At 40.9% G+C, this 22,475-nt stretch overlaps 1 protein-coding gene across 2 annotated transcripts in view; it reads right to left on the bottom strand.

The window, feature by feature from the left end:
- Positions 1 to 20,424, bottom strand: part of klhl18 (kelch-like family member 18) — a 36,691-nt gene extending 16,267 nt beyond the window's left edge. The window contains exons 1-9 of one of the 2 annotated variants that reach the window (XM_043687980.1): positions 20,050 to 20,424; positions 19,803 to 19,933; positions 17,817 to 17,957; positions 15,253 to 15,451; positions 13,225 to 13,385; positions 11,742 to 11,878; positions 9,583 to 9,805; positions 5,193 to 5,297; positions 2,721 to 2,832 (exon numbers count right to left, since the gene is read on the bottom strand). In XM_043687980.1, the coding sequence (XP_043543915.1) occupies positions 2,721 to 2,832; positions 5,193 to 5,297; positions 9,583 to 9,805; positions 11,742 to 11,878; positions 13,225 to 13,385; positions 15,253 to 15,451; positions 17,817 to 17,957; positions 19,803 to 19,933; positions 20,050 to 20,166 (1,326 nt within the window). In that variant the 5' untranslated portion in view covers positions 20,167 to 20,424. The remainder of the gene's footprint in view (positions 1 to 2,720; positions 2,833 to 5,192; positions 5,298 to 9,582; positions 9,806 to 11,741; positions 11,879 to 13,224; positions 13,386 to 15,252; positions 15,452 to 17,816; positions 17,958 to 19,802; positions 19,934 to 20,049) is intronic. The other variant, XM_043687981.1, reaches the window with a different exon arrangement.
- Between the last annotated feature and the right edge of the window lie 2,051 nt (positions 20,425 to 22,475).

The following is a 22,475-nucleotide window of genomic DNA, read 5'->3' as shown; positions in this document are numbered from 1 at the left end:
AGTTGTGGTTCCAGCACTGACCCCTGTGAAACCCTACTAATCACAGGTTGCCCACCTAAAAAGAGAACTCCTTAACCCCACTGACTGTTTCCTGTCAATGAGCCAATTCTCTATCCATGCCAATATACTACCTTCCATACACTTTACCTATGATTTAATCAATCCTTTGGCAACTCCCATGGCCAGAAAGGAATTAAAGACTTGAGTCATAACCCCTGTAATTTTCACCCTCATCTCCTGCAGCAGTCTGGGATGCAACTCATCAAGACCCAGGGACTTTTCCACTTTTCAATTCACCAAACTTCCGATACCTCTTCACTTCCTATTTCAAGATTGACCTTGAACCACAGTCCCCATCCTCAAATTCTGTATCTACATCTTCCTTCTCCAAAGACAGAAGTGAAATACTCATTTAACATCCTACCAATGTTCTCTGGCTCCAAGTACAGATTGAATCCTTGGCCCCTAACGGTCCTGACTCTCTCTGGTTATTCTCTTCCCCTTAGAATATCTTGGATTTCTCCCTAATCTTGCCTGTCAGTGTTTTGTCATGACCCCTCTTTGCATTTCTAATTGCTTTCTTTAATTCTCCTCTGCACTTTCTATATTGTCCTAGGACTACTTTTGATTAGCTCCCTTTGTAAGTGTTAAAAACCTCTCTTTCCTTCTTACCAAGTCTGAATATACCTGGGCAGCCAGAGATCTCTGGGCTTGTTGCTCCTACATTTCACCCTAAAGGGAACACACTTGGCTTTCACTCTCACCAATCCCATCCTGAATATCCCTCACTACCCTTGGCAACATGCTGTATGACTCTACAAATCCATAACTCTAAGTGTTCAACTGTAGATTTACACAGAAGTAACTGTTCTCATTCTACTTTGGCTAGATCGTAACTACTTACATACCAAGGAGCATGTGCAGTTAAGTGATAGTCAGGGCGAAGTGATTCCACAACTGACAAATCAGATCTCAACTCTGTAGTTCTGTCAAATCCAGGTGAGAATAGAGGTGGACAATTAAACAACTCACTGGAACAGAAAGTTCCACAAATATCCCCATCTTCAATAATGGAAGAGTCCAGCACATCAGTACAAAAGATAAAAGGTGAAACATTCACAACAATTGTCAGCCAGAAGTGCCGAGCGGATGATCCACCTTGGCCTCCTGCAGAAGTCACTGGGATCATAGATTAGTGTCTTCAGTTAGATTCACTCCAGGAGGTATCAAGAAATGGTTGGAGACACTGGATATGACAAAGGCTATGGACTCTGACAACATTCCAACAGAAGTCTTGACCTCACGATTTTGCCACGCCCCGAACTAAGTAATTCTAGCACAGCATCTACCCAACAATATGGAAAATTGTTTTGGTATGCCCTGTACACAAAATATAGGACAAATCTTAGCCAATTACTATCCCACTAGTCTACTCTCAATTATCAGTAAAGGTGATGGAAGCTGTCATCAATAGTGGTATCAAGCGGCACTTGCTAAGCAATAAACCGCTCTTTGGATGCCCAGTTTCAATTCCATCTGGGCCACTCAGCTTCTGGTCTCAATATAGCCTTGGCTCAAAAATGTACAAAAAAGCTAAATTCTAGAGGTGAAGAGAAAGTGACAGCTAATGACATCAAGCTGGCATTTGACGAAGTGCAGCAAAGAAGCATTAAAAAAGCCAGAGACAATGAGAAACAGAGGTCAACTTTCTGCTGGTTAAAGTCATACAAGGCAAAAAAAGGATTGTGGTTGTAGAAGGTCAGTCATCTCAGCTTCAGGACATCTCTGCAGGAGTTTCTCAGAGGAGTATCCTCGGCCCAACCATGACTTTGTTAATGACTCTCTCTTCATCAGAAGGTTAGAAGTTGGGATCGTTTGCTGATGATTGCATAATTTTCAACACCATTCGTAACTCCTCAGATACTGAAGCAGCCCACGTCCAAATCCAGCAAGACCTGGACAATATCCACGTTTGGGCTGAGAAGTGACACTTAACATCTGCGACACAAAAACCTGGCTATGACCCTCTCCAACAAAAGAGAATTTTATCATTGCTCTTGACATTCAATAGCATTACTATTACTGAGTCTACCACCATCAACATCTTGGGGGTTACCATTTACTAGTAACTGAACTTGGACTAGCCATGCAAATACTGTGGCTAAAAGAACAGGTCAGAGACTTGGAGGCCAGCAGTCACCTCTCGACTCCACACATCCTATCGCTGATCCAGAAAGCCCAATCAGGAGTGTGATGAATACTCCTCATTTACTTGAGGTGGTGAAGTTCCAATAACACTAGAGCTTGTCACCATCTAGGACAGATCACCATTTGGTTGGCAACACATCATCAAGGTTAGTCCTTTCACTTCAGCTCTAGAATTCAGCTCTTTTGTACATTTTTGAACCAAGGCTGAAATTCAGGCAGGTGAGTGGCACAGGTGAAATCCAAACGGAGTGTCAACAAACAGGTTATTGCCAAGCATGCACTGCTTAATGCTGCCCATATTCAAATGAGTGAATTTTAAAAACTTGATAGCAAAAGTGAGCATCATGAAAAAGAGGTGAGGAAATTATTTAATATGCCATAGTTGTGCTCTAGCTGCTTGCTGTCTTCTTACGAAATGCTATCACATGGATTTAGAACTGCGTTGTTCATGCACAACTCTGTTCCCTTTATTCCAAGCTTGAACTTGTTTTCAAATGAATCCCAGAACGTACCGTATTAAATATTTGCAGCCCATCATGCCCTCCAGAGACATAGATCCTCCCTTCAAACACGGTGACCCCTGCAGCACTGCGGCAGGCACTCATTGGAGTCACAGACACCCATCTGTTGGGAATCAGGGCAAAGAAATGGGTTAGCAAAATCATTTCCTTGAACTTCTCATTGTTGCTGTTACTTTTAAATCAGTTAAATTAATTGAATTATTTAATCTTCCTCAGCTTACCAAAACTTATAGTGTTTTTAAAACTGATGTCTTGGTTAAAGTTTTAGTTGCCCTCAATATTTAACAATCTTTTCAGACGATTGCTTTGGGATTTTGCAAATTAAATGTACACCCCTGTTGATATCATTTTAGTGAATCTCTTCTGACAACAGCTGTGCTCAGTTTGCATCATTCTTATCTTGAGTCAGAAGGCAGGACACTTGAGGTTTGAACACAAAATCTAGGCTAACACACCCAGTGCAGTATTGAGAAAGTGCTGCACTGTCTTTCAGGTGTGACGTTTAGCTAAGATTTGCATTCTCTCTCAGCTAAGTACAAAGACACCCCCACAGCATCATACAAAGAGAAGGGGACTTCTCCTTCATGGTCTAGCCAATATTTAAGCCGGAAACAAGATTATATATTCATTATCTTATGGCTTGTAGGATTCTCACACAATTTGACCACCTCATTTCATTCTATTTGAATAGTGACTACATTTTAAAAATAATTCTTGATTGTGAAGTATCACATTTTGGGAGATCATGAAATATGTTAAAGTAACTCATTTCTGCAGGCTTTCCGTGGTCTTACTTTAAGAGTAAGTTAATGAGATCCAAATAATAATTTGTGTTTCCTTTTTCCTCCTATATTCTATGCACTCTTTATAAAAATATGATGTCAGGTTTATTAAAGTTCCCTCACTTTTAAAAGATTTGTGTCCCTGAACATCCAATTCCTCAGTTTTCCCATTTAGTGCACATTTTGGCTTCTTCCTTCTAATATTAATCACCTCAATTTTCCTACATTGACCAGTCAAATGAAAGATTCTACTACCATTTATTCCATTCTTAAAAGGTCCCCATTTGATGCGGAGATAAGGAGGAACTGTGTGTTTTTTTAATCTTGAGAGAACAGTAAAGGTAGAATCTTTGAATATTTTTAAGGCAGTAGAGAACAGATTATTCACTGACAAGGACTGACTAAGGGGGTGGATATTTATTGGGGGTAGGTGGGAATGTGGAATTCAGGCCACAATTAGATCAGCCATGATCCCATTGAATGGCAGGCTAAAAAGGGGCCAAAAGACCTCCGTAAGCTCCTAATTCAAACATTTATATGTTTGTTTGTATGTTCATATTTTTTGAATTATAAAAGTTCCCAATGCAGGTTTTTGGGGAGCCAGAGGGAAGGTGATCACAACTGTAATTCTTTTTTTAAAAAGCTTCCCTTGTATAGTTTTCCAAGAGCATAGCATTTCCCAAACTGTTTTCAATGAAGGGAATATTTTTGAAAGGCATTTGCTGTTGCAATAACATTGAAAATCAACAGCACAGGGAACCATTCTGCCCAATATGTTTGAGCTATGAGTGATCTGATTTAATTTCATTTCTTGCTCTTGATCAGTTTTGTACCAGCATTAGAGTTCTTCAAGTTGATGTACAAGCAACTTTTAAATACATTGAGCATTTCTGCCTCAACGCCATTAAATTTATCATATACTACTTGCTTTTTAAAAAATCCACATCATGTCTTTAATTAACTCATTGCATTCTGGATTAGCATTTATTTATTCCATTGTAAATTAATGATTTCTAGACATTTACAAAGACAGGTTGACCAGAATGCAGAACCTTTTTGTATTAGGGTGGCACGGTGGCTCAGTGGTTAGCATTGCTGCTTCACAGTACCAGGGTCCCAGGTTCGATTCCAGCCTAGGGCGACTGTCTGTGTGGAGTTTACACATTCTCCCCATGTCTGCGTAGGTTTCCTCTGGGTGCTCCAGTTTCCTCCCACAGTCCAAAGGTGATCAGGTCAGGTGAATTGACTATGCTAAATTGCCCAAAGTGTTAGGTGCATTAGTCAGAGGGAAATGGGTCTGGGTGGGTTTCTCTTCGGAGGGTCAGTGTGGACTGGTTGGGCTGAAGGGCCTGTTTCCACACTGTAGGGAATCTAATCTACATGGATGTGTTATAATAGTGGACTCTGCGGTCCACTGGTATATTATCAAGATGAAATGTTAGACCCTCTACTATTTCTTGTAGATTCTCTTAATGTTCTGATGCAGCCTTTTCCATTATGGAGGTCCAGCATTCTCAACATTCCATCCTTAACTATTGATTCATTAATCCACACTTCCAATTCTTTCCTACCATCATATTCTTCCATAAAAAAATTAGGCAAAGTGCTCATGCATCGCCAACATTTCATCATAATTGACATATGGTTATAAAAATAATAAGATAGTATTAACAATACTTACTTGTCAGCTTCTGGACTGTAACATTCCACAGAGTTGAGGGAGGAGATTCCATCATATCCACCACAAACATAGATGTGTCCATCCATGACAGCTGTTCCCATTGCACTGAAACAAATAGAGACAATTTGAGTTGCTGGTTGTAGAACTCCCTCCAGTAAACAGTCAGTGTCCATTCACATGTAAGGAAAAACAGATTTTCCATTGTATGGATGAACTTGAATGATACATCCACTCAGGGTACAAATTTAGCTATTTGTTAAATTGTACCAAGGTCAGACCTCCAGTGTTTTATAGGGAGTCCATCCCACCTGCTGGATCACTGATTCAAGAATTTCTTGACATCAATCCTAAATTTATTCTTCACTGGTTTGAAGCTGTACTCTTTTGCTTGTCACAGTTAAATTAAGGTTCCAGATTTACCTTTCCATTATCATTTTCTATTCCTTTATAAGATCACCCATCAGCCACCTTCATTCAAGCTTAAAATCCCAAGTCTCTATAATCCTTTCTCACAATTCACTAAATTGATTTCTGCATATAGCCATGCATGCATAACATTTTTACATTTCTATATGGACATCTTACAACAGTGAACTATGCAGTCCACTGGCACATTATAAAGGTAATGAAACAATGTTAAATCTTCTACTCCTTCTTGTAGATTCTCTGAGTGTTCTTTGGCACGTACAAGGTAACACAATATGGATCCATTTCAAGAAATAAAATAGAAGCAAGACTAGATATTTGGCTCTCCAAATCTGCTCCTCCATTCATTAAATCACAACTCCACTTTCCCCATATCCTTCATTATTCAAAAATCTACAGATCTGTGCCTTGAATATACTCAATGTTCTGTATCTAAAGCACACTGGGGTAGAGAATTCCAAAGATTCACAACTCTGAGTGAAGAAATTTCTGTTCATATTAGCCCTAAATGGCCAATCCTTTATTCAGATTCCACAGCTCAGGAAGCATCTTTAAGTTTTACTTCATCAAGCTCCCTAGACGTTTAACATGGTTCAATTAGATTATTCCTTACTTTTGTGAACTCCGGGATATATATTTGCAGCCCACGCAACTATACCCGTATCCCAAGATCCAGTCGAATGATACTTTGTTGCATTCCCACTAGGACAAGCATGTCCTTTCACGGGACACAGTACTCCAGTTATAGTTTCATTGATACCCGCTACGTGTAGTAAAAAAAAATCAAATTGATGAAAAGGATTACAGCTGTAACGAGAGAGGTTTCTTCGATATTGCCACCCTCTCTGACGCACAGGGCTCTGGGTGCCTTCTTAAATTTTGCTTAAGTGACCAGACTTAACCACTATTCTGGTTAACACCAGCACTGGCTTGGGACCCTCCTAATCCTAGTGGTTCAATACTGCATATTCTGACAATACTGTCACTCAATAATCTACTGAGGACATCTAGTTTACAGCTTTACTGTCATACCAAATCAACAATAATAATGGCAACACTAGCAAACCACTAAAATAAAGCAACAAAGCAATTTTATTCAGTAAAAATATGGATATTCTAATCAGATTCAACTTTTATATATGTCATGTTGTTCCAGAGACAATAAGTATTTAATGTTTTAACTTCACAGAAAATGCACCTTCTCAAATTGCGAATCATTAGTTGAGCTCTATCAAGGTGTTCAGGGAAATAGACCCTTTCTTAGTACAGGTCATTATAATAGTGGAAGCTGAAACTAAGGTCAATTCCATTTTTGTTAGTCAAGAGATGGAGATGACAGGTCATTGGATCATGCCTGGTTAGTGAGACTACTGAACTCAGTACCGGGCAGGAGTTCACTCTGAAACCTTCTTGGCACAAAAGACACAGAAATATCAATGAACAAGCAAGTTTTATTATACAGGAACAGGATGAGGTCATTAAAGCCTTCAAGGAAATTCAGCCACTTGATCAGATTATGGCAAATCTAGACTTGTATTCCATTTACCATCTTCTGCATTGCTCAAAAAAGACAGAAAACCTGACTGGTTAAAATTTAAATAAAACCTGGTAGTTAGCTATTGATCAACATCAGCGTTTTGGTTGTGGGGTGGGGGGGGGGGGGGGGTGTTGAAGAGATATTCTGGGACAGGAGAGAGAAACAGGCAGACACACACCGATCAAGGGACAGAGAGCAACAGAAGGATATTTAGATTTCAACAGGCATCAAATCAGGTCAGTCTTTGATTTAAAAATTGAACTGGTTATTGGTGAGAATACTTTGGAAGATAAATTGCAATGAAGGTGCAAGGGTATTCAAATTCAGCAATATAGAGCTGGTAAATGGGAGGGTCAAATTTAGCCCAGTACAGTATAAAGTGGAGAATGTGATGTTTGTCAGGAAGAATCAATAAAGAGACTTCAGTTTAACTGGGGAGATGTTGCAGATGTCTGGAGGTACAGAGGGAGCTGGGTGTCCTGGCATATGAGTCACATTGGGTTAGTCTACAAGAGCAGCAAGCATTGAGAAGGCAAAGGGTTTTTTTTCTCATTCATTCACAGGATGTGAGCATCACTGTCTGGGCCAGTATTGATTCCTATCAGCCATGAGGAGATGGTAGTGAGCTGCAGTATTGAACCACTGCATTCCATAAAACCAATTTCTTTAGAGAACAGAATGTAGCAGAAATTAAACTGCAGCTTTCTCTGGTTCTGGTCCCAGTTCAACATTTGCTTTATACTCAGTTAGAGACTGGAATTTAATTGTTCTCAGCAAGTTTATATATATGATATAACATAATGGGGAGTGAGTTACAGAATGTAAACTAAGCGAGTGTCTCAGGGCTTTTATATTAACATAACACATACTGGGGAGTGAGTTACAGTCTGAAATCTAATGGAGGCATTTGGTGTGGTTTATATACAGACTAACAGGTACCAGGCAGTGAGTTACAGACAGAAGTATAGTCCAGGACTTCAGTGCAGATTATATAACAAATAACTGATACCGGGAAGTGAGTTACAGACTGGAATCTAATAGAGGAAATCAGGGATGGTTAATGTAGAGAATAATAGATATCTGGGATAAGTTACACATAGGAATCTATTCGAGGGACAGATGGGCCAAATGGGTTGAAGAGTGGCAGACTGTGTTTAATTTAGATAAATGTGATGAGTTGTATTTTGGTAAAGACTTATGTTTAATGGTAGTTGCCAAAAAAAAAGAAACCTGGGGACGCACATGTACAGTTCCTCGAAAGTGGAGTCGCAGGTAGACAGGTAGAGAAGGGAGCTTTTGGCATGCTTGCCTTCATTAGACAGTGCATTGAGTATAGGAGCTGGAATGTCATATTGCTACTGTACAGGACATTTTTTAGATTAGATTAGATTACTTTACAGTGTGGAAACAGGCCCTTCGGCCCAACCAGTCCACACCGACCCGCCGAAGCACAAACCACCCATACCCCTACATTTACCTCTTACCTAACACTACGAACAACTTAGCATGGCCAATTCACCTGACCTGCACATCTTTGGACTGTGGGAGGAAACCGGAGCACCCGGAGGAAACCCACACAGACACGGGGAGAATGTGCAAACTCCACACAGTCGGTCGCCTGAGGCGGGAATTGAACCCGGGTCTCTGGCGCTGTGAGGCAGCAGTGCTAACCACTGTGCCACCGTGCCGCCATTTATTAGGTCACTTTTAGAATATGGCATTCAATTTTAGTCTCCCTAGTATCAGGAAGATGTTGAACATGGAAGTGTTCAGAAAAGATATCGAAGAATGCTGCCAGATTTGGAGGGCTTGAGCTATGGATAGCGTGAGCAGCCAAGGTCTTTTTCCCGAGGGAGAGGCATCCAAAACTAGAAGGCATAGGTTTAAGGTGAGAGGGAAAGATATAAGAGAGACTTTAGGGGCAACTTTTTCATACAGAGAGTGGTGTGTGTATGGAACGAGGTGACAAAGAGTGGTGGAGGTTGGTAAAATTACAACATTTAGAAGGGTACATGAACAGGAAGAGTTGAGGGATATGGACCAAATGCTGGCAAATGGGGCTAGATTAATTTTGGATATCTGGTCAGCATGGATGAATTAAACTGAAGGGTCAGTTGCCATGCTGTATGTCTCTATTAATGGGCATTTTTTCCATGGCAATTCTTCTACCAGAATCCAAATGCCAACCAAGCAGCACCAGTTTTGCCCTGGAATTAGTATTCTTGCAAATTATCCTGATGAGTGCAAAATGAAAAGCTTTGACAAAACATGTATATGTGCAGCCACGTTCAAGTTGTGTATTACCAAATTTGTTAAGCACTGGGTAGCAGATGGGAAGACACAGAGATGGTCGAGTGAGGAGATAGAATACAATGTGAAAGAAAGGGGATGGCAAATGCAGGTTTGGCATTGCGCAAACAGTCCTACCTGCGCTTACTGTTCATGCTGGCCACTTTGGTCCACTTGTCTGTCTCTGGGTTATAAACTTCCACTGTGTTTAACCTCGATTGCCCATCAAACCCGCCTATTGCATACAACAGCCCATTGACCATGGCCACACCCACACGACTCCGAGAGGTTGTCATCTCCTGACACCGCTCCCATCGATTGGCAATGGGATCAAACACCTCTGCCACATTCAGAGAGTCACCTATAAAGGCAAACGTGGCAGGAAGGGCAGTTAGAATGGGAGACAGGCAGCATTTGTAGTACAGACCAGTAACAGCTTTATAAATGTTAGAGAGTGAATCACTGTCTTAACTATCCATCAATGTCTTAATATTCAGTAACAGCTCTACAGAATTTATAACATCTAGTAAACATCCAGTCACAAGCATGAATGGGGTCAGGGATAAGAATATTAAGTAATACATCCACCGCAAAAGGAAATTACTGTTTAGGTTTGCTCCAAGTTGACAGCTTTCCTTTTATAGATAAGATAACTGTGAAGGTGTTTTGTGGACTCCACTGAATCCAATGACAATACACTGAGATGCAAAACACATTTCCCTTTTAACGTGTTATGGACCAGGCCTGACCCCCTCAAAACATTTCAAGAAAGTAGCCCAGACCGTAACTTTGCTAGTTGTTTAAAGCAGGTGTAATACAGCTATCCCAGGAGTGACGCAGCTGGTCAAACCACTTTGTTTTAAACAAAACAGAATTCATTTACAAGATTACCAAGTGAAACACAAACAAAAGAGAATAGAATAACAACCTATCCGAAAACCAAACAGATTATACCAACCTAATGGTGCTGTTCCAAATACATGCGACAAATCCCACAAACACCTCTTCACACAAAAGGTAAAAATCAAATACAGGGTCTTACAGGAGAGAAGTCAAAGAGAGATCCATATAGACCTGCTTCTTTGGGTCCAGCAGCTTTTACAACTACTGCTAAAAACCAAACCAAACCAGAGAAAAACTGAGCTGGGAGAACTGGCCACTCCTCTTTCAATATTAAAAACTTTTTAAAAAAAGTTTGAAACTTTTTGCCTGAGGCAGTGTCTGTTAGCTATAATCAAACTGGCCATAAGATCCATCAACTTAAGACTTTTGAAGTCCGTGTCTTTGATGACCTCTCTGAAAAGACCCATGGACAATATAACCTTGTTAAAGGAGCAGCATTGTCACAAGTGACCCACTAATGCCAATCAACCTTTGGTTAAATCATCTAATTTTTTTTGTTGTTTTAAAAAATCTTTCCTAAGAGCCCTTGGTCAGATTCTGGAATATGAGCAGTGCCTCTACTATTATCTTGCTCATTCTTCATTAAAAGAGTCTCTGCAGTAGATATCTCAGGGTAATGCATTATAAAGCACATCACAGCCTTGCCACATCTGTCTCTCACTCAGAAGCCCTTGCTAGAAAACACATACAGGAGCAGAGAGTGATTTTCCAAACCACACATGCAGGGCACTGAAGAAAATTGGTTCCTTGACTGGAATCAGCTACAGCTAAAGCTTGGATTGACCACTAAGCTGACTGGTTACATAAAGCAATATCCCAACCCAGGGGATAGAGGTGCGTGGGAGTGCAAGGCTAATACTTCTGGAACAAGGAAGGAAAATAAGAAGCAACAAATATCTGAGACCAACAATTCGAATCTGGATAGTAATTTTCTCTTCAAAGTTTCACTGTCTCTTTCCTTACATACTTTTCACCCACTTAACCCCTAATGTAATGCTAATGCTATACACACATAATGAGATTATGCTTTGTATGCTATTTGGTTTTGAACAACACACAGGTGTACATGTTCAAGTTTTGTGGAGCAATGAAATCAATCAGGTAAACCACACAATTTGTTGGGAAGCTGAAGTGAAGGAGAGGGATTGGCAAAGTTTCTTGAAGAGCCATTTGGTGAAAGTTGCCTCCATTCGATAATGCATTGAGAGAAAGGCTTATTTTCAGCAGGAGGTTCATCTGCAACTCAATGCAGGCCTTTTTCACTTGATGGAAATTGCTTTTTGAATGCAATAATCCTCTCCTATTTTCAGACAAGTACAAAAACATTAAAATGTGGTCATAAAATTTCCCTTAATTTCCCTAATCCAGATCATTGGAACAGTGAGTTAACACACCGGCAGAATTGAGGCCTCCCACTGCGTAGATCAAGCCAGCAATGGAGGTGCAGCATCGTGGCCGGGTCTTGAAGGACGGCAGATGAGGACGGCGCTCGGGCATGAGGTGATAGTCCTTTGCCTCATCAACAAGGTCCCTGAAAAACAAAATGTGAGCCCTGAAGCACACACATAAGCAACTCTCCTGCTTCCAGAATCTTCTTTGATCTTGATTAACTCAAACTCATGACAGAGACACACCTAAGCGGTCATGCCAGATCATAAAGAACTACAAGTGCTACCATCTAATGACCACTGCCAGGAAGGTCAGAATCACAGATGAGACCGATGTGGGCCTTAACAAAGCACTTTCCAGCAGATATGAATAGATGGTAGTCTGGAGCAGGAACTCTGCCTGTTCCTCCATTACTTCCTTTCCTTGCCCATGAAGGTCAACTTACACATCCTCAATAAATAAGCAAAGGTAGGCTCTTCCTCATTCACTATTCAAATTCACTGTATCAAACAGTCCCCACTCACCAAATAAACAAGATCATAAAAGAAAGATAAACTTGCAATTACACAGAACCTTTCAAGAAACTGTTGAAATGGTAGTGCATCCAGATCAGAACATTGTTTGCTCAAATTAATCAAGTCCATGAGCTTCACTGCAGCTCAAAGTACTGGATTTTAAAATGTAGTCGTGGTAGTACAGTAGTAAGGAGCTGACCTCTGGGCCAGAAGGTCCAAATTCATGTCCCACCTGTCCGAGACCTGAACAGACAATTGACTAAAAGCATTACAGAATCATTCACAATTCGGGATTTCCCAAATATAGATAGCAAATTATGCAACCTCAAAGGACAAAACGTGTCAGCCAATTAGGGCATAGCAAGTGTCCACACATGATGAAATAACAACCAAATAATCTGGAGATCTAGGCATTAATATCTGGTTTAAAAAAAAAAGGGAAAAAGACCTCTAACTTGGTTTAATATTTCATCTGGAAGACAGTAATTCAGCCAGTGAAGCTCTCCACTATTGTTCTACTAAGACATCAGTCGGAATTTTATGCTCAGGTTTTTACCTTTTTAACTCAAGACTAAGTGCTATTATTGGAGGTTACCTGCACAAGAACCACTGAAAATGGAGGAGATGCAGGCTGCGACTTAGCTTAAGAACCCCATACTGACATGGCCATCAGGGCTGCCTCACCCTTGGAGCTACCTGCTTTCTTCCACCACATCTGGTCCAGGGATGCTTTCCCTTCACCAGAATTTTCATACTCTCTTCCACTGCTCTTCTGCTTTAACTATCCACGCTTCCTCACAATCCACAGATAAAAAGACAAAAATGCTAGAAATACTCAGCAGGTCAGGCAGCACCTGTTGGCAGAAACTAAGTCAGTTTCAACGTGATGATACAGAGTTGCCCAGTCAAGCTGAACCTTGTTTCCTGTTGAGGAACATTGTGGGGGAATTACCATGATGTCCCACCATCTTACCTGCACTTATGGCAGCAGCGAACTAAATCATCCTGCTGAACCCTGTCTGTTAGGAATTGTGGTCGACAGAGAGGCAGGCGCACTCTAGTTAGCAGCTGAGGCAAATACTCCTCACGGCTCTCCCGATCAAATCTTACCCAAGCAAGGGCCGCCTCAAATACCTGGCAAAGGGAACAAACGTAGGAATTAGGAGCAGGAATCGTCTTGCTATTCCACAAGCTTGCTCCATAATTTAAATGAGAGCAGGTTGATCCGATTACTCCACATCTCCATCTACCCACTTGTTTATCAGGAATCTAATTACCTCTACCTTAACAACATTCAAAGACACTGCTTTCACCACCTTTTGAGAAAGAGTTCCAAATCCACTCAGCGATCTGCAAAAATAAATTTTTCCTATCTGTCTTACATAAGTGACACCTTATTTTAAATAGTTACTCCTAGTTCTAGAATTGCCCAAATGGATAAACATCATTTCTATGTCAACTCAGTTAAGACTCCCCCCAGGATCTTATGTTTTTCAATCAATCTGCCTCTTACTCTTCTAGACTGCAGTAGATGCAAGCCCATCCAGTCCAGCCTTTCCTCATAAGATGATACATCTTCCCATATTATTAGTCTGGTAAATCTTCCCTGAAATGTTTGCAATGCATTTACAACCCTTCTTAAAGAAACCAAAACTGTACTCAGTACACTATATAAGGTCATAAGCATCCTATGTAAGTGAAGCATAACTTTTCTACTTTTGTATTTAATTCTCCTCACTATGAATGGTTACATTCTATTTCATTTAATGTACCTGCAACTAACCACTGAGATTCACGCATAAGGACACTCATCCCTCTGCATCTCAGATTTTTGCAATCTCTCATCACTTAGGGAGCAGACATTTTTTATTCTTTCTGCCAAAAAGACAATTACATATCTTCCCACATTATACTCCATTTATCATATCTTTGCTCACTCTCAATATTTTATAGTCTCTCATGTCCTCTTCACAACTTACTTTCCTAGCTATTTTTGTGTCATCAGCAAATTTGGCAATCATACGTTCATTAGGTCATTTATATAAATTATCGTGAGTTGAGGTCCCAGCACCAATCCCTGTAAGACACCAGTTGTTACGTCTTGCTAACCCGAAAAAAAATCCATTTATGCCTACTCTTGGCTTCCTTTTAGCCAACCCATCTTATATCAGGCCAATATGTTATCCCCTACACCATAAATATTAATGTGGCACTTCACCAAATGTCTTCTGGAAATGTAAGTGTATTACATCAACAGTTACTTTTGTACACATCACATGCTCCTTCATCAAAAAACTTCAACAGATTGGCTAAACGTGACTTCCCTTCCATAAAACAATTCTGACTCTGCCCGATTTCGTTGAATTTTTCCAAATATCCTGCTCTAACTTCTTTATTAATGGTGTCAATTATCTTCATTATGACAGATTTTAAGCCAACTGTCCTGTAGTGTTTTGCTGCCTTCCCTTTCTTTTAAAATTACTTACATTTTCTATCTTCCAATTTAATGGACCTTTCCTAAATCAAGGCAGTTTCCGAAATTTAAAATCACAACAGAACTTATTTAAATCCCATCCCATCCATACTACGGTTCTGTTTCCGATAGTATTTCATTCCTTTCGTCCATCCTATCATTTCTACATCATTCCCTCCTCTTCCTATGCTATTTCCATTCCATTCCTCCTACACATTTTAATTTATTTTGTTATCAGAAAGGATTTGCAGTTGTTATTTTTAAGTGGTTTGAAAACAAAGTAACATTATCAAAGTTTCATAAAGCCACAGAATAGTCTCAGGCTATGTTGTTGTTGATGGTCAATGATGTGATCAACAGTAACTTAAAATTTGTTGTTTTCTGGAAGAGATTGGGAATAATCCAGATCATGTTTCTTACTAAGATTTTAAATCAACAACGATCTCTAATACTATCAACGTAAACACCTTCCCTCTAGTCTCACTACCAATTGTCCCAACTCAAACGCTCACAGTAAACCCATCATACCTGTTCTTCAGACTTTACATTGAGCTCATCCCGAGCAACAAGCTCAAACACCTCCTCAAAGGGCAATGCAAGGAACTCCTCAGACATGGATACCTCCACAAAGTGTTGATGGATGAAACTGTTGGATGCATCATAAAGGACTGTACACATCATTGTCTCTGCAAACTGACGCACTCCAAGGCAGTTTTTAGGATGCAGTCTATAAAAAAATGAGAAGGGTAACAGAACAGAAGTAACAAAGAAGATTGATGAGGGCAGAGCAGTAGATGTGATCAATATGGACTTCAGTAAGGCATTCGACAAGGTTCTCCATGGGAGACTGATAAGCAAGGTTAGATCTCATGGAATACAGGGAGAACTAGCCATTTGGATACAGAACTGGCTCAAAGGTAGAAGACAGAAGGTGGTGGTGGAGGGTTGTTTTTCAGACTGGAGGCCTGTGACCAGTGGAGTGCCACAAGGATCGGTGCTGGGCCCTCTACTTTTTGTCATTTACATAAATGATTTGGAGCATCCTTGGATGTTGCCTGACCTGCTGCGCTTTTCCAGCAACACATTTTTCAGCTCTAATCTCCAGCACCTGCAGTCCTCACTTTCTTCTCATAAATGATTTGGATGCGAGCATTAGAGGTACAGTTAGTAAGTTTGCATATGACACCAAAATTGGAGGTGTAGTGGACAGCAAAGAGGGTTACCTCAATACAACAGGATCTGGACCAGATAGGCCAATGGGTTGAGAAGTGGCAGATGGAGTTTAATTCAGATAAATGCGAGGTGCTGCATTTTGGGAAAGCAATTCTTAGCAGGATGTATACACTTAATGGTAAGGTCCTAGGGAGTGTTGCTGAACAAAGAGACCTTGGAGTGCAGGTTCATAGCTCCTTGAAAGTGGAGTTGCAAGTAGATAGGATAGTGAAGGCGGCGTGCTTTCCTTTATTGGTCAGAGTATTGAGTACAGGAGTTGGGAGGTCATGTTGCAGCTGTACAGGACATTGGTTAGACCACGGTTGGAATATCGTGTGCAATTCTGGTCTCCCTCCTATCGGAAAGATGTTGTGAAACTTGAAAGGTTTCAATAAAGATTTACAAGGATGTTGCCAGAGTTGGAGGATCTGAGCTACAGGGAGAGACTGAACAGGCTGGGGCTGTTTTCCCTGGAGCGTTGGAGGCTGAGGGGTGACCTTATAGAGGTTTACAAAATTATGAGGGGCATGGATAGGATAAATAGACAAAGTCTTTTCCCCCAGAACTAGAGGGCATAGGTTTAGGGTAAGAGGGGAAAGATATAAAAGAGACCTAAGGGGCAACTTTTTCACGCAGAGGATGTGGTGGAGGTACAATTTCAACATTTAAGAGACATTTGGATGGGTATATGAATAGGAAGGGTTTGGAGGGATATGGGCCGGGTGCTGGCAGGTGGAGCTAGATTGGTTGGGATATCTGGCCGGCATGGACGGGTTGGGCCGAAGGGTCTGTTTCCATGCTGTACATCTCTATGACTCGTTAGTGGAAACTTTCTAAAAACTAGAATTGATCACTATGACTAATCCTTCTATATTGGAAATCATTAGGAAACAGATTTTGTTATTATCCATGAATACAGGAGTTAGTTACAAGCCAAACATAATTGAGGAAATTGTTACACCAACCTGATATAGCAATGTGAAATCAAAACACAAAATGCTGGAGAAACTCAGTATATTTGGAGAGAAACAGTTATCATTTTGAGTCCGATATGATTCTATTAATAATTGTATGACAAATTTAAATTGAATCAATATTTACAGTCTTTTAAAAAAAAGGTACAGGTTCCAAATTTTTGCCACCACTGAAACTAGTAATTCTTCTCAATTCCCCTCATTTTTAAAAGATATTCCCTAGCAGAGGAAACACTTGCTCTCTTCTTATTGCACAGAGACTAAATGTGGCACTGTGATGGTCAGCTGTCTGAGCTCATTGAAAGCAGACTCTGGGACTGAAACTAAAAACCTCCTGATCGATGCAGTTAAGCACCAGAGGGCCAAGTACCTTCTTCAGTCTTATCACCACAATCACCTTAATACCATACCACTGCGTACAGTCTAACCAGTGCAATCTTCCACCCCAGATTAGTTTTCAAATCATGGTTTCTTCCCCTGAAGGCACAGACTTCTGCCAGGGTTCAGTTCTGGATTTAAACACCCTGAAATATTTTTCCCCAATGGTCTGCATTAGTTAGTCTCTCAACACAGTTCAATTTCCATTTATTCAATTATCAGAAAGTCATTAAGTCTCTAGTGCATCACAGCTAAGTTGAATCATATCCTCTAAATATCCGATGAGATAAATACTTCAGCAGGAAACAAAAGAACAATCAGAAAGCAGAACTCTAGCTTGTCTCTTTCTCCTCCTGTGACCAAGGAATAAAACATCAATTAAAGTGGTCAAATTTCACTTCATGCTGGGATCGGTTCTGTCAAGATTGGACCCTCCCTGGCCAGTGTGCACTGTATTGACATACTGAGGTCTGGAAGCAACACTTCCGAATTATGATTGCATTTTTCTCCCCCACTCCCAACACTCACCGCTCTCTCAGGAAGGTGCAGCATACATCCTTTACATTCTGAAGCTGCAAGAAACTGGCACCAATTAGCAACGACTGCACGTTCTGCTGGTCTATTGCCAGCCGGCCATTATAGGCGAAGTTAATGAGCGCTTCCAAAGCACTGTGAGAATACAAGACAGGTTCATTTCAGAATTTATCACCTTTACACTTCTCAAAGCTACACAAAAATGACAAAAATCCCATCAATATTTTGTTTTACGCATGCTCTCATTCACCTCATGGTTGGAGTACTGCACTACAATGCTACAGTCATTTAATCCAGATTCATTGGTAAGACATTGGTCATCTTGCTTATTCCCTAGAAGTACTGACTTATATTAATGTTTAACTTCAGAACTTGGGAACATAGGAGCAAGTGTAGGCGATTCAGCCTGTCAAGCCTGTTCCACCGTTCAAGAGACGATTAATATCTTGAAGACTTCAAATCAAATCATTGCTTATCATTCTAAAGAAAACGACTTTGTATAATCTCACCTCATAACTCCTGAAGTCCAGATATCATTCTTGTAAACCCACGTTGTACTCCTCCTAAGACCAATACATCTTTCCTAAGATGTGGTGCCCTGATCTGCTCACAATACTAAGTGAGGTCTAACCAGCGTTTTATATAATTGCAACATAACTTTTGAATCCTTGTTAACCAGAGCGGTTAACCATCCTTCAGCAACTTGTCCATGATTAGTAAAATGTAGTCACCACTGTACATTGAGATGCATTTGCCCTAATATGATTCTTCAACAATGTATAGTTCATAGAAAGTTCATTGGATTAAACCAAGTCAAAGGTTGTAGCAGAGATTGACCTGATCCTATATTAAATATTTTAGCTGATTGAACTAACTGGAAAGTCTTTTTATTGATTTGTTCCTTTCATTTATTATGTGGGTATTGATGGCCATTTATTGCCCATCCTTAATTGCCCTGCAACGGGTTATAGTGAGCTGCTAAGTCGTTGTCATCTGTTCACATTGTTAACAACTACAGTTTCAATCAGCTAATAACTGTACAGTGAGATTAGTTTCACTGTTACCATGTCTTGGTTCTATTGGTACGTCTCTGGATTCTAACATCCAACTATATTCCTGATGGAGGGCTTTTGCCTGAAACATCGATTTTCCTGCTCCTTGGATGCTGCCTGAACTGCTGTGTTTTTCCAGCACCACTCTAATCGAGAATCTGGTTTCCAGCATCTGCAGTCATTGTTTTTACCTATAAACATTGTTGACTGGATACAGGTATACATACACGATAACCTTTTAAAAATTAGCAGGTTAAAAATAACTACAGAATATAACAGGTGTTCAGAACACCTGTTAAAGTGGATCCATTGTAATTTATAGGCAAAAGTGAGGATTGCAGATGGTGGAGATTAGAGTCAAGCAGGTCAGGCAGCATCCGAGGAGCAGGAAAATCGACATTTCAGGCAAAAGCCTTCTGATGTCTATTCTGATCATAACATTTTCCAAAAGGTAGATGATTGACTGTGATTACTACAAATGGTGTAAACATTGGAGACTGGCTATACCTTGCTCTTCTCCTCAATGTTGAGGTGAGATGGTAGGGAAAAATCATGAAAAAAAGTTCCAAACCTTTCCAAAAACAATACAGAACATATCACATATTAAAATACTTCATTGAATTCAATGACAAAGAAAACCATAAGAGCCATATACCAGTGCATTCCACAAATATTATGAAGGTAGTTTCATTTGTTTTGGTGCATGAGGAGGAACATTCGAACAAAACACCATGGTGTTTAAACAGTGGCACAGGATACTTAAAATCCACCATAGTTTCATATACTGTTCTTCGGGCAACGTCTTTGCAGATGGAGCAACCTCCACCCCCAGCACGCATTGACGCTGCACAGAACAAGAAGCGACAAAATAAATGGGAATAGCTCAGTATCTGTAAATGACAGAGAGTAGGATGTGAGCTCTTCCTACCTGGGGTCCATTCCCTGCATGACAATCTCATCCTGCTTGCATTCGATCATGTCGTTTGTAAACATGGCATGGAAGTAGGGAATAGATGCAGCCAGCACAATGCGATGTGCAGTGTACTTGTGGTCACCAACCTGCAAAAGGCCAGATTTATTTAAAGACCCACGAGTCAATAAGGAGTCCCCCGGACACGAAACTAACTCGACAGCATGGGGTTAGTGAGAGAGGGTGTGGGGCTGCCCGGCCTTACCCGCAGGGTCACGTCGCAGAGTTTGCCCTGCCGCCGGATCTCCTCCATCAGGCCGTAGCCACGAACCGGCAGGTCACTGACACTGAAAAGCAGCAAATCCTCCTCCGGGTCCGCCATCTTACTCAGGGGCTAACACCTTACTTCCGGTTCCGGGTCACGGCCTTTTCATCCGCCTTTAATTTTTCACTTCCGGATCCTGTCCTTGACGCTCCCCTCCGCGAGGGAGCGTCAGAAAATTCCGTACCCGGTGAAAAACGCAAAATGGAGCTGGATTCAGGTGGATCCAGGGAGTTTGGAGTTCTGTGCCCTTGCTCCCTTCATTCTGTTGTTACTAAACTGCTGATCACCTACCCACCCCTCTCGGTCCACTTGGCTATATATTATTCCTTCCCCTCAGCAGTTAATAATTGCCATTGTCCATTGGAAGCACTGTCTCATTTTAAGCCTCTTGCCCACTTCTTATGCCAACATCAGGACAGTTTCTTCATGTACAGTGCATTGTCAGAAACGAAGCTCACTGCCAAATAATTTTAGCCCGAGTCAAATTCCGAAGCAGTCTTTATTCATATGTGCTTGCCAGCTCGGGTGAGCACAAAGTAGGCATACTTCTGAATAATAATATTGCACATTTATGCAGTTTTCTATGAGCCTCTCTGTACCTTCCCTTTTACCTCATATGTGACAGTTGTATTGCTCTGTGCAGCTGCTAATCTAACCGGCTTACCACATCTGTCTGTGGCCTGTTGTTAGCGTGCAACCCCTTCCCCCCCCCCCCCCTTGATAGCTGAGTCTTTATGACTTCTGAGTACCTGACTTCTGCAGAAGCAACACTTAGACACATTTTCCACAACATTGATAACACCCAGCACTGTCTCACCACCATCTTATTGACTCCTTCACTGTGTCTGCTTAAAGATATTTAGTTCTATATAATACACTATTTCTTGTTGTTAAACATTAGGCTCAGACAATTTTGTGAATTTTGATCTTACCAAGCTGTGTATTCTCACCATTAATAATACAGCTCCTCATTGTGACAGAGATATCAACATGAATGAATGATCTCATTGTCATACATATCTAGGAAGATATGGTGAAAAGTGGTTGCCAAAATGTAGTGCCATTTTGATTTACAAAAAGAGAAAAAAGAAATTACTTAAATAGGGTTCAGCTCTGTTCAAACTGGTTCCAGGGCCACTGCAATGTGTTAGGCCTTCAGGAAAATGGACTTGAACAGTTACAACTCTGTCAGAGGATTCAGGAATAATAATAGAGTCACTCTGAACTTTGAATGATTCTGCAGCTGCTGTTATTTCATGGGAGAGGGGATGTTTGGGATAAATTAGTGGCATCAAAGATGCATACAAATGATATGAGTAAATTTGATCAGTTTACAGCACTAGCCAAAGAGCAACCCTCTGCTGCTTCTGGATTTTATGTTGTCCTATATCTTTGCTACCATCTTTCTACTCCTACAAGGGACTTAACACCTCCTGAATCCTTATTTCCAAAAAAATACCTGTGTGTTCCCTGATGTTCTGCCTTCAAACAGCTTCTCGACTCCGCTAGCTTCACCTATCTCCAAGCACCTTATTGATGCCTCTTTTTGACTCCATCTTATTTCACCAATAACTCACCTCAAACACTATTATTTAACCCTGAACTCCTTCCTGTTATTTCCTATATACTTTCAGGTCTTTATGTATTCAGATTTTTATTTAACCAGGCCATTAAAACTTGAGTTTTCCTTGTCTATGTATTACATATGTATTTTGACTGCACTACAGACATGAACACAGCTCATCCAGTTGCAATTTTTCTTTTTTCTCACCTCATTCGCTGATTCATCTCTTCTTATAATATGTTTCATTTCTCCACTCTGCGGTATTCTGCCTTCCCAATTCTCTGCTAGAATTCAGCAGTACTGCTTGTGTTACCCAAACTCCTCACCTACCTGACCCGCCAATGTACCAGAATTCACCTGTGAATTAAGCCTATAGCTTCCCTCTGTGCTTCTTAGGCATGCTCAGAAGATTGTTGAAACTTTATTGCTGGAACAGCACAGCAGGTCAGGCAGCATCCAGGGAACAGGAGATTCGACGTTTCGGGCACAGGCCCTTCTTCAGGACTGAGCAGAGAGTGTTCAGCAGGAGAAGATAAAAGGTAGGGAGGAGGGACTTGGAGGAGGGGCGTTGGAAATGTGATAGGTGGAAAGAGGTCAAGGTGAGGGTGATAGGTCGGAGTAGGGTGGGGGCGGAGAGGTCAAGAAGAAGACTGTAGGTCAGGAAGGCGGTGCCGGGCTGGAGGGATTCGGCTGAGACAAGGTGGGGGGAGGGGGGATGAAGAAACTGGTGAAGTCCAAGTTCATCCCCTGTGGTTGGAGTGTTCCCAGTCGGAAGATAAGACGCTCCTCCTCCGACCGTCGG

The sequence above is a fragment of the Chiloscyllium plagiosum genome, chromosome 4, assembly GCF_004010195.1.
Source record: "Chiloscyllium plagiosum isolate BGI_BamShark_2017 chromosome 4, ASM401019v2, whole genome shotgun sequence".
Lineage (NCBI taxonomy): Eukaryota > Metazoa > Chordata > Chondrichthyes > Orectolobiformes > Hemiscylliidae > Chiloscyllium > Chiloscyllium plagiosum.
Note: the sequence above shows the minus strand (reverse complement) of the source record. Positions and strands in the feature narration are given on the sequence as shown.